Source organism: Hippopotamus amphibius, chromosome 3, assembly GCF_030028045.1.
Source record: "Hippopotamus amphibius kiboko isolate mHipAmp2 chromosome 3, mHipAmp2.hap2, whole genome shotgun sequence".
NCBI lineage: Eukaryota > Metazoa > Chordata > Mammalia > Artiodactyla > Hippopotamidae > Hippopotamus > Hippopotamus amphibius.
In genome coordinates this window covers 138,196,797-138,208,207 of record NC_080188.1, presented here as the reverse complement: position 1 = coordinate 138,208,207, position 11,411 = coordinate 138,196,797, and the positions used below count along the sequence as shown (strand labels likewise).

The 11,411-nt window shown below is 45.9% G+C and overlaps 1 protein-coding gene across 1 annotated transcript in view; it reads left to right on the top strand.

Annotated features, from left to right (window-relative positions):
• The first annotated feature begins 3,240 nt into the window (after positions 1–3,240).
• GPA33 (glycoprotein A33) overlaps positions 3,241–11,411 on the top strand; it is a 33,864-nt gene continuing 25,693 nt past the window's right edge. The window contains exons 1-2 of the mRNA XM_057727193.1: positions 3,241–3,409; positions 10,391–10,545. Coding sequence (XP_057583176.1) covers positions 3,241–3,409; positions 10,391–10,545 — 324 coding nt within the window. The remainder of the gene's footprint in view (positions 3,410–10,390; positions 10,546–11,411) is intronic.

Below are 11,411 nucleotides of genomic sequence, written 5' to 3'. Positions count from 1 at the left end.
CTTGTGGTGTGCAGGCTTCTCATTGCAGTGGCTTCTCTTGTTGCAGAGCATGGGCTCTAGGCTCGCAGGCTTCAGTAGTTGTGGCACGTGGGCTCAGTAGCTGTGGTGCAAAGGCTTAGTTGCTCCATGGCATGTGGGATCTTCCCAGACCACAGATCAACTGCACGTTCCCTGCACTGGCAGGCAGACTCTTAAGCACTGAGCAACGAGGGAAGTCCCTACCCAGGTAATTCGGATGTGAAAGTCTAGGTTCAGAGTTGCCTGTTGGACCTTGAGGAAAAATAGGTTTAATGAACAGCCATCCCTGTGACTAGGACTGACACTCTGAGTGTGACTTGCATCTCGGTTTTGCACCATCTCACCGCTTCCCTGAGTTAATGCCCAGCCTCTAAACTGGTGTCTTAACTTTTCACATTTTCACGTGCATAGAAGTCACCTGGGGATTTTGTCAAAATACAGACTGTTTCAGGAGGTCCAAGGTAGGGCCTGAGATTCTGGGTTTCTAACAAGCTCCCGAGTGATGCTGCTGGTGCTCCGGGGAATACAGCTCGAGAAACAAAGCTCCAGGGAGGACCTGACTCATGGACATGGGCGTTGTCCGCCTCTTGCCTTTTTGCCCTCTTGAGTCCCATCGCGGGGCTTCTTGGTAACCCAGCCACGCTGCTCACTGTGGTGCTGGTTAGCAGGAAGGAAGCCTGGTGGCAAGTGTGCCTGGCTCAGCAGGTGCCCCTACTCCTGGCAGTGCCTGACCCTGCTCATCCCGCCCTCCTTCCTTCCTGACACACTCTTTTCTGTCGGTTCCCATGATCCACCCTCGCCTGGTTCTCCTCCGACATTCCTGGCCCGACCCTCTTGGGTCTTCTTTGCAGCTTCAGGCTCCTCAGCCCACCATGAAATGTCAGCGCTCCTTCCACTCAGACCCTCTTCTATATCCACATCGACATTTTTAGTTGACACCCATTCTAGTTGACTCACAAAATTTCCGTCTTCAAACCCAACCTCTCTCTTGAGTGATAGACCCATAAATTCAACAGCCCACATGACTTTTCAGCTTAGATATCTCAGAATCATTTCAAACTCACAAGCTGAAAAACAAATTCATCATCTTTGTTCCCAAACCTGGGCATTTTTCAGTGATGTCATCAATAAATGACATCTCATCCATCCAGGAATGAAAGCCAGAAGCCTAGCAGGGATCTGTTACAGTTTTCTATTGCTATGTAATAAGCTACCCCCAAACTTAGTAGTAACTTAGTAACTGAAAACAATAATAATAAACATCTATTTTTCTCACAAATCTGCAGCTTGCATGGCGCTTGGCAGGCACAGCTTGTATCAGCTGGGGTGACTTGACTGGGGTTGGAAGACCCACTTCCAAGATGCTGGCTCACTGGCTGGCAAGTTGGTGCTAACTCCAGTTCCTCTCTTTGTGGACGTCTTCACAGGGAAGCTTGGGCTTCTTCACAGCATGGTGGCTAGATTCTAAGAGCAAACATCTAAAGGGACAGAAGGTAGAAGCTGCCAGTATCTTAAAGTCTGGGCCCAGATACTGACCCAGCATCTTTTACCATACTTGCACCATATGCTATTGATCAAGTAATCACAGAACCCAGACTCAAGGGAGGGGATATGAGTCTTATTAATTAATTAATTAATTAATTTTTAAATTTTTGTTGGGTGTAGTTGCTTTACAATGTTGTGTTAGTTTCAGATGTACTGCAAAGTGAATCTGTTATACATGTACATTTATCCACTCTTTTTTAGATTCTTTTCCCATATAGGCCATTACAGAGTATTGAGTAGAGTTCCCTGTGCTGTACAGCAGGTCCTTATTAGTTATCTATTTTATATATAGTAGTGTGTCTATATCAGTCCCAATCTTCCAGTTTATCCTTCTCCCACCCTTACTCCCTGATAACCAGAGGAGTTTCAAAGTATTTTGGGACCATATTTTGATACCATCATATCACCTTTGGCAGCTCCTTCTCCTTCAGCTACAAATTTGTCAGCACTACGTCCTGATAATTGTAGCCCTCCAACATCTCTTGAATCTGTTCACCTTTCTCTGTTTCCTCTGCCACCTCACTGAAGTAAGCCACCTCACTGACGTAAGCCACCTCTCCTAAGCTACTTCCATAGCCTCCAACTGGCCTTGTGAGCCTGTTTTAGCCCTTCTCCTATCTGCTGTCCACCCTGAAGCCAAAATGATCTTTTAAAATGAAATTATGACCATGTCGCTACCCCTGCTTAAAGCTCTTAAGTGATTTACCGTTACTATTAGGGTAAGACTCATATTGTGAGAATAGGTTCTCCCGAGTCATATTTAAGCTCTATAAACCACTGAAATGTTCCCCCACATCCCAATAGTTCAGCACCTAGACTGCCTCCTAAACCTTGAACATTACAAAAATGTTTGTCATATCACATCTTGCACTTCTTGGTCTGGAAAAATATTATCATCAGACCTACCTGTAGTGTCAGTACCTTCCTTTTTTCCTGTCTAACCTTGAAAGATCACAAATCCTTTCTCTCCATAAAGCCTTCCCAGATAAATTTGAGCCCCACTGATTTCTTCCTGGTTTGAATTTGAGGTCTCAACCACTTTTTTTTTTTCCATCTGTTATACTGCTGTTTAACTTTTCACCCACTTTGGGACCTGTTTTCCTAAGTGGCTTGGGGACAAGAACTACTGCTTATACTTTTTTTTTTCAATATGTGTTTGGTTTCCCACTGTCAAGTTATAACTTTCCAGTCCTCTTTTCCTCTCCAACTCTTTTCATTGAGCTCTTGCCTCAAATCTAAAACTGCCTTTAATCCAACTAGGGTATCCATCTTACCATGCATTCTCAGAGACTATTCTTGACCTTTAAATTGTGAGATTCTACAACATGTGCTAAACAAACAATTTAGGGTACAGATTCTTGCCCTTGGTTTTTTTTTTTTTGTTTGTTTGTTTGTTTTGCATGAGGGAGGCTGTACTTCCTGCTTATCTCCTTTATAACTTTCCTCTTCTCTTCTCAAAATCTAAGTTAACTATCTGGACAACTTCCCCAAACAAGGCTTCTTTCCAGCCAGCACCTGACCTTTAACCAGCCCCACTGCCTCCCCCCGGTGCCCATTTCTAAGCCCTCGTTCTCATCTCTAAGATGGGCTCCAAAATGCCCAGGGAAGGCCTCCCAAGTTCCCCTCCCACAAGGCCACCAGCGTCCTGGGGACCAGGGGAGGGCGGGCTAAAAGAGCATGGGCGCACGTAGGGGGACACTAAGGAGTGGGAAGGGCCGGAGAAGGGGGCCCGAAGAGGGTGGGTACCTTGATGCCCACGGCCGAGCCCACAGCCCCACCTCCGACCGGAGCCGAGACTGCCAGGTGCAGGAAGTGGGGGCCTCACGCCCAACATCAGAAACCGGAAGTGAGCGTTGCTGGGACACGGAGGTAGGGTGAAGGCCACTGGGGAGCGAGCCGTGTTTGGACCACGCGCTTTCTGCCTCCTTCATTTCCAAATAGGATTAAACTTACTAACTGTGCTGATGTTGAAAACAAATTGGCTCCTTATCCCTTTATGCTCAACACCAGGTTCCTTGGGCTGAAAGCAGTCATCATCCTCAAATTGTGGCAGCAAAAGTCGCATTGAGCAGGATGTTATCAACCAAATCAGGAAACTTGGACAAGAGACGGTGGCTGAGACCAGAATCCCATTTGTAGGGGCCCAGCCAACAAGTATAGTAACAACAGCCCTGCAAGCAACATAGCTATGGAATGTAAGCCTAACCTGGCTTCAGGCACCCGTGTTCCCAAGTCTCTGCTGTATGTTGTGCCCCAGAAAAACAATGGAAATGCACAGTAACTGAATATGCAGCTCATCAAATGCCAGACCCTAGAGGACTCTTGCTTCTTCCTGCTACCAGTGGGTTCTTCATTTTAATCCTAATTTAATTATAGAAAGATAGACATCAGTGATGTTCAAACTGACAAGTACATTTTGTCTCCCCACTTTGAGTGCTCACTCATTGGATGCAAGAAAGGACCCTCATACTCAAAAGAACTGCTTCAAATAAACCATAGATTGTAGATAGAGAAAAAAAAAAAAAAAGACTCAAATCGCTGTCACGGCCTATTAGACTTGGGCCCATCCCACATTTCTGGCCGCGCTGGGAGTGGTGTAACTTCGGAACTGTTTTGTAGGAGAGTCTTGAGGGGTGAAGTTTGGCAGATAGGGAAGTTTGTCCCAAACTACCCTGATGGCACACGTATGATGTTTGTACTTGGCCTCTGTGTTTGCTTGGAGTCACGATGGGGGGCTAAAGGATATCACACGGGGCAATCACACACCCCTACACCACCCCTTTGGTTCCATTGTTACACAATGGCCTGTTTCAGTTTCTGGAACACAGCCCACCTTCTCCTGTGCCCTGACCTCTGCACCGTGCTCTTCTCTCGCCTACTCGCCTCTTCCCCCATTTTGTTGTGGTTCCCTCTTGCTCATCCTCCATTGTCAACTCCAAAGGCCTTTCCTCAGGCCAACCTCTCCTCATCCCCAGATCCTCTATTATATCCTGTCATTGAATGTGTACCGGTTGTTGCTGTGCCGGCTTCCTACTTATCTCTGTGATTATTTACTGTCATTTGATTCATGCAGAGGATCAGACACCGTGAAAGCGGGGACTGTGTCGTTCTCTGCTTTGCCATTCTGTGCCCAGAGTCCAGCAGAGTCCCTGGAATGTGTGTGTCCAGCAGCCGTTTGCTGGGCGGGTTTAATGACCAAGTACCTACCCTTTGGAACCTCACCAGGCGGCAGGCTGGTTTGCTCTCAGTGTCTCCTACCCTGTCTCTCTTCCCTTCCTTCTTACTCCATCCCACTTCTCTCCAAGCCTCAACTTCCTAATCGCATTTGTTTCTATCAACATTTACTCATCCCGAGTCCCTTTCTAGGGATTGATGGGTGAGAGGGGTGAATTAAGGAAATGGATTTGCCCTGCAGGTTAAAGGGAGTCACTCACTGTGTCTTCCCTCCCTCCCAGACAGCACTTGTGTCTTAGCAGGGGCTTCAGCGCCTTCACTCAGCAGTGGCCATTTCAGTACTGAGACAGCCAGTGGAGGACATATGTAACTTGAGGTAAAGTTTAGTTGCTCTTCAAACCACCCCACCTTGGCAGCATTCAGGTTTCATCCCCACATCCTCTCTGCCTGCTGGGCTTGTCTCTGTTCCCAATTCACCCTGTCCCTGGAGCAGCTCTCTCTGCCCAGGGCACCAACTGTCACACTTGGAACCCGCCTGCTTCCTGAGGCACCTTCCTCCCCTGCCACCCAGTGACCTTTGGGCTGCTTCCTCGTTTTCTGCCCTGATGAATCAGGGAGGCCATAAACACCTGGCATAGGCAGAACATGGTGACAGACAGACGCTCCCACTTGGGACTGTCACAAAGTTCACTGGGAGAGGGGCATAAAATGTGGAGGGCAGGGCCTCCAGTTAGAGCTTGCGGCTCCACACTTGTCTGCCAACTTATCTCTTTCTGCACACATGGGAACAGGCGACTCTTGCTGTGGGCAAGGCTAGTCCTCCGCCTATGCCCCTACCCAACCAGCCGGGGGTCTTGCTCCATTTAGCTTCTGCTCTGTTTTCAGTCTCTTCCTTTCCAGGAGCTCCATCGCTATAACCTAGTAGCCTGCTCAAGTCTCTCCATCTTCCATCCCAGAGGGGATGAAAGAAACCTCCTCAAGATTTTTCATGGCCTCCTGGCTCCAGCTTTCCCATCTCCCTGTGTTAGGCGAGCTCCTTGACAAAATAGGCTGCCCTCACTTTACTTCCTAACTTCCTGCTTGACTAATAAACTGTAACATGCCTTTATGGTTACCAGGGTACCACATGTCTGTTTCAGAACATTCGGAAAATAAAAATACACAAAGAAGAAGCCCATCGTCCCAGAATCCAGAGATAAATGGTACTAATTCTGTATTTTGTGATTTTTTTTTCTGGAATTTGCTTCCTCTCTGTAACTATGTGGAAGTGGGATACTGTTGCATGTACAATTTTTCATCCGGCTTTACTCACTTATGTAAACAAGTTCAACACAGTGAATTGAATCCCTTGGGGGCTGTTTCAAATCCCACCTCCTCAATAAGCCTTTCCATTAAAATCCTTCTTCCAGGTTCTCATGCAGCCCCTCTCCTTCTCCCTTCACGCTTTACTCTTTTAACACTTGCGCTTAACACTTAATTAGGCTCTGTTAGGATGCTGGCTGACATTGCCCTCTAACTGCTTCCTGGGCAGGGACCGTGTCATGAACCACTCAGCCAACAAGGTCTTATTAGCACCTAGCTCGGTTGGAGCTGGCAAACGATGGGCACAAGAGAAGTCCGAGGCACAGACCCTGCTAGAAGGAGCTGCCACCTGACGAGGGGAGGCGGCCCTCACACACAGACCCACATGGACATGAGAACGACGTGTGCGTGAGATACACGTTCCCTGCAGTGTTTCAGCGAAGCCAGTAAGGGTTGGGGTGGTCCTGGTGGATTCCTGGAGGAAGTGGGGCATGAATACGTCTCTGATCATTTTCCCAGTGCCTTGCGCTAAAATAGGGCCTCAGGAAAAATTCACTAAATTGACCAGAATTTATAGATTCTTAAAGATTCCTGTTGAACAAAGAGTTCCACAAATGTCCACTGGGTTCTAACTCCCTCCCCACCTCTCCATCCCTCCTCCCCCAGCTGCTAGTCTGAGAGCCTACAGGAATCATTCCCACGTGGGGAGACAGTTCAAACCAACACACACATGCATGTATGAGCTGCACCCCCTTCCCTAGAGACCAGCACTTTCTTACTGTCAGAGCAGGTATCTAGCCCCGGGGCACAATGGGTCCCTTTGGGCCTCTGGCACCTCCTCCCTAACTAAGAATGTGGTTTCTCTGAGCAAATGGATTTTCCTAAGTGGAGGCATTACTGCCAGCTTCCCAAGGGTTCCCATAATGTGCTGTGTATGCCTCAAGCAGCCAGTTCCATCAAGCATTTCATTATCCTCCTTGGATGTATTGCTTTCTGGTTAGCTCTTAAGAAACGCTTTATTATCTTCTTAACAAACCTTAATTATTTACAAGCAATCCTGGAGGCTTCAAGCTGGGTCTTCACACCCCACCCACTTAGGGAGGTTAAATGACCTTTCCTGTTTCCATCTGGGGCCACTTGCAGACTTGGTGTCCCTTCTCTGCAGTTCCTCTAGTTCTTTATTCGATTTTTTTTTTTTTGACATTTTTTAGCAATGTGTAAGATAAGTTCTTCAACCAAGTTTCTCTGGTTGTAAATCCTACCCATCTTTTAAACTTAAGTACTCTAGAACTCATTCATTTTGCTGTCAAAGAGCACTTATTTGAGCATCTTCTATGTGTTGAGCACGTTGTTGAGCCTCGAGGGTATGAAAATGACAGAAACACAGTGTAGCAGAGGAGAAAGACATGACAATACAGAATGCTGACATAGTTCTTGCTTGTGTGCCAGGGTAAAGGCTGTGTGTGCTAAATATGTTGTCATCCAACCCTCACAACAACCTTGAGTTAGATGATATTATCCTCATTTTATAGTCAAGAAAACTGAGGCACAGAGAAGTTAATTGAATTGTGCAACGTTGCACAGCCAGGAAAGCTAAGAATGAGGATGCCAGCCTGGGCGGTTTGGCTCCAGCATTTGTGCTCTTGGCCACTCTGCCATACTGTGTAATAAACTTTCATGAGTGAGTACTAGGATGAAGGTCCTCGTAGGCAGTACTCGTGGCACAAAGGAGAGTAATCTACTGTTTGAGAGCCTTTGTACATTTTCTCTAGGATAATGTATGTGCTTAAAACTTCTTCCTCAGCAGATTTCTATAGTTCTGTGAGATTTTGATACTTTCCTTGCAGGTGAAATCACCTGCTCTTCCAATTTGTATACCCTTGGGAAGGTTAACACATCACTGAACTATTTGTTTTTAGCACCTTATGGTGAATTAGCTTATCAGACAGATGAGCTTCGTGGATTTCAGAAGAACTCAGCCTTGAGAAAAAAGGAGAGTGGGGAGGGAGGAGAAAAGAAAGAATATTTCTGGAGCATGAGGGACACAGCTGCTGGCAGCAACAGGATGGGAGAACTGCAACTACTGGGGATCGGGGGGTTCTGGGCAGCTGGAAAGCAGATATGCAATGTAGACCTGTACAAACAAGAAGAAAGGGAGGTTGTCGGAAGCCTCTAGAAATGAACTTCTCCATTTCCTAGTTTTCTGATCATGGATCAGATGTCCCACCTGGTACTTTTTTCTCATCTGCTGAGTAGGATGAAAAGATTCCACGGAATAGGAAAACGAGGGCCACAGAGCTAACGAACAGTAAGCCTATGGAAAGAGGAGAAAGGAACTGGGTTTATTACAGAACTGGGGGTGAGAAAGCTGGTGATTACAAACATCAGAAGCCTCAGAAGTATATGATGGGAAACTAAGAAATTAAGCCAGAGGTCTTTGTTGCCAGTAATGTCAGAACAGGAGGATACTGACTGAATCAGCGAGAAGGATTTAGATAAGCTATGCAGGATTCCCGGGATGGCTGTTGGCATGGTCTTAAATACAGGATAAATTCTCATCTAGGATTACGGAAAGTGTAGGTGTGCCTCAGGGCACAGGATCAGCTTTTAAAGATCTTTCTCAGGTTTATAAATAGCGTTTAAATAGTGCTCTATATTTGTTCAAGATTTTTTTCTTTTCTTTATGAGTTCTTTCTCATCCATTCATTTCAACCTCTTCCCTCACAAATTAACATGGAGTGACTTTAACTTGCTGGTGCAATGATCTCTAACATTGATCTATTCTTTAGTTATACTCATTAGTAATTATTATTCCTTTGTGATAGTTCACCCATGGTGACGGTGGGTGGTTATTTCTTGTGATTAACTTCTAACTAAGGATGTGCCCAACAAATGACTATGGGATGAGAAAGTGGAAGTTATTCAATATGAATATATATACATAGAGAGAGGATATATTGAACACACATACACACACGTGTATATAATGTAACTGTCATATATCGAGCACTGATTATGGGTCAGGAGTCATTCTAAACAAAGTACACATTTCATTTTACTTAATTTTCAAACAATCTATTTTTCAAGTGAGGACTGTGGCACTTGTAAGTAAGTAAAGGTTGTACATTTAGTAGATGAAGGAACTGGAATTCCAATGGAGGCATTCTAGCTCCTGGAGGCTGTGCATTTAAACTCAATGCTATGCTACTTCCTGAAGTGTCCATAGAGAAGTTGTGTATTAAACATGGACTGGTACGGGGGCGGGGGGGGGGTCCAAGATGGCCGCATAGAAAGACCCTGAGCTCACCTCCTCCCACAGACACACCAAGTCTACACCGACATACAGAGCAATTCCTCCTGGGGAAGATCTGAGGGCTGATTAAACAGCTGTTGCACATAGAAGGACAACACAGAAATGGGTGGGAAAGACAGAGATGCTGTATCCATGGGACCCCAACCCCCACCACAGCAACCAGTAAGGAGGGACATTGCTGACGGGCCCAAGTACGGACTTGCCCACCCTTGGGAAACACTATAAAAATCAGCAGTTTAAAGGGCACCCGGACTATGTGGGAAGGAAATGCATTCACTAGAGCTTCTGCCAAATGGGCCTCAGTCACACTGTAGTCCCAGGCCCACCTGGATGCAAGGGGTGGGGACACAGACCCTGCCTCTTGATGGAAGAGAGTCAGTATCACATGGCGAGAAGAATGCATTTAATGAGAGATGCTGATGTGGCCACACTCTTTTTCTCACCTTTTTTCTGATAAACTTATACAGAATAAATGCCTCTGGGAGTACCCTCTCTCTCTCTTTACCTTGACTTGATCTTATTCAGTAAATTTCTTACCACAGTTACGTGCTCCATAAATATTTGTTAAATAAATGAATAAATCATCATCATTACAACAAAAAAGATGGTGGGAAATATTTATCGAGAGCATTCTATGTGCCAGGCATGAGGCAAAGCATTTACACCTATTATCTCGTTCAGTTCTCCCAACTGCTCTGAAAGTATTATTGTTCCTTTGTATGGGTGAGACCTGAGGCTGAGAAAAGTTTTCACAGTGGGTAAGAGGTGGGGCTGAGGCTCAAAGCCAGGCTTGTATCCAGCACACAACGCACTTAACTTTGCTGAGGTGCTGCGGGACGGGTACAGGGTGAACCAAGGTACACGCGTTTGTCTTCACCCCAGGCCTGGAGGAGAACAGCTGTATGCTGTGGCCAAGACTGCAGTTGTCATGGTCTAAATGTGGTTGGAGGAGGAAGGGTGTCACTGGGCTTTCCCTCAGAAGTCCAGTGGACAGTGAGTGGGTGTGCCCATGTCACTTGCTTCCCACTTTCTTTCTAGTCTGGGTGACTGTCCATGCCATCTCTGTGGAAACCCCCAAGGATGTTCTTCGGGCTGCTCGGGGAAAGAGTGTCACCCTTCCATGCACGTACCAAACTGCCTCCCTCAACCGAGAAGGATTTATCCAATGGGACAAGCTTCTAAGGACTCATACGGTAAGGATCTTTAAAAAGTTGGAAGCATCATGAGTATGACCTGACCATGAGCTCTTGGAGGACAAGCACTACACAGCCTTTCAATAAATGCTAGACAGAATAGACCTAGTTAGTGCCCAGGCTGGGCTGGGTGGGGAAGGAGCAGTGAGTATTGGACCCAGGGAGGGCTGTATTGTGCCACCTCTAGTTTGAAAGAGTCACCTTCCCCAAAACATCTTTCTGTTGGCCAGTCTCAAGTGACCTAAACAGTATCACTTGAGTCAATGATTCCTTTTGATTAGCATAGAGCTCTCCCTTGAGGCCAAATTTTGTTATAGGTTTTTTTGTTTTTGTTTTTTCCTGTTTAGGTTCTTTTGAGGGAGTATGGGGAGATTTTATTTTATTTTCTATTTTGGAATAGATAGAATCCCATGGTTCAAAAATTAAAATATCATGAAAGTGTACATTGAGAAGTCTCCTTCCCATCCTTGCCCTTCTTGTCCCATCGACCCAGTTTCCACACCCTAATCCCTCTATCTCCCCATCCTCCCCAGCAAGGCTAATTTTCATTGGTACTAGTTCCTTGGGGGCAACATTCATTCTGATTGCTTGATATCTTTGCTGCAGTCATTCAGGGCTGTGAATATCACTTTGGGCTAAGATTTAGTTTCTTGCATTCCCTTCCAATGATTCTTTATGCCAATTAAAAAAAATGTGAATGTATATATTCACACACATGAAACTACATCTACTTTCCACCCTAGAATCCCAGTCTCCTATTCTCCTCAAGAAAGGCAACCATTATTATCAGATTTTGGGGTGGACATCTGTAGATGCTCCACACATATACCACGCACATACAAACATAGACATATATTTACATATAC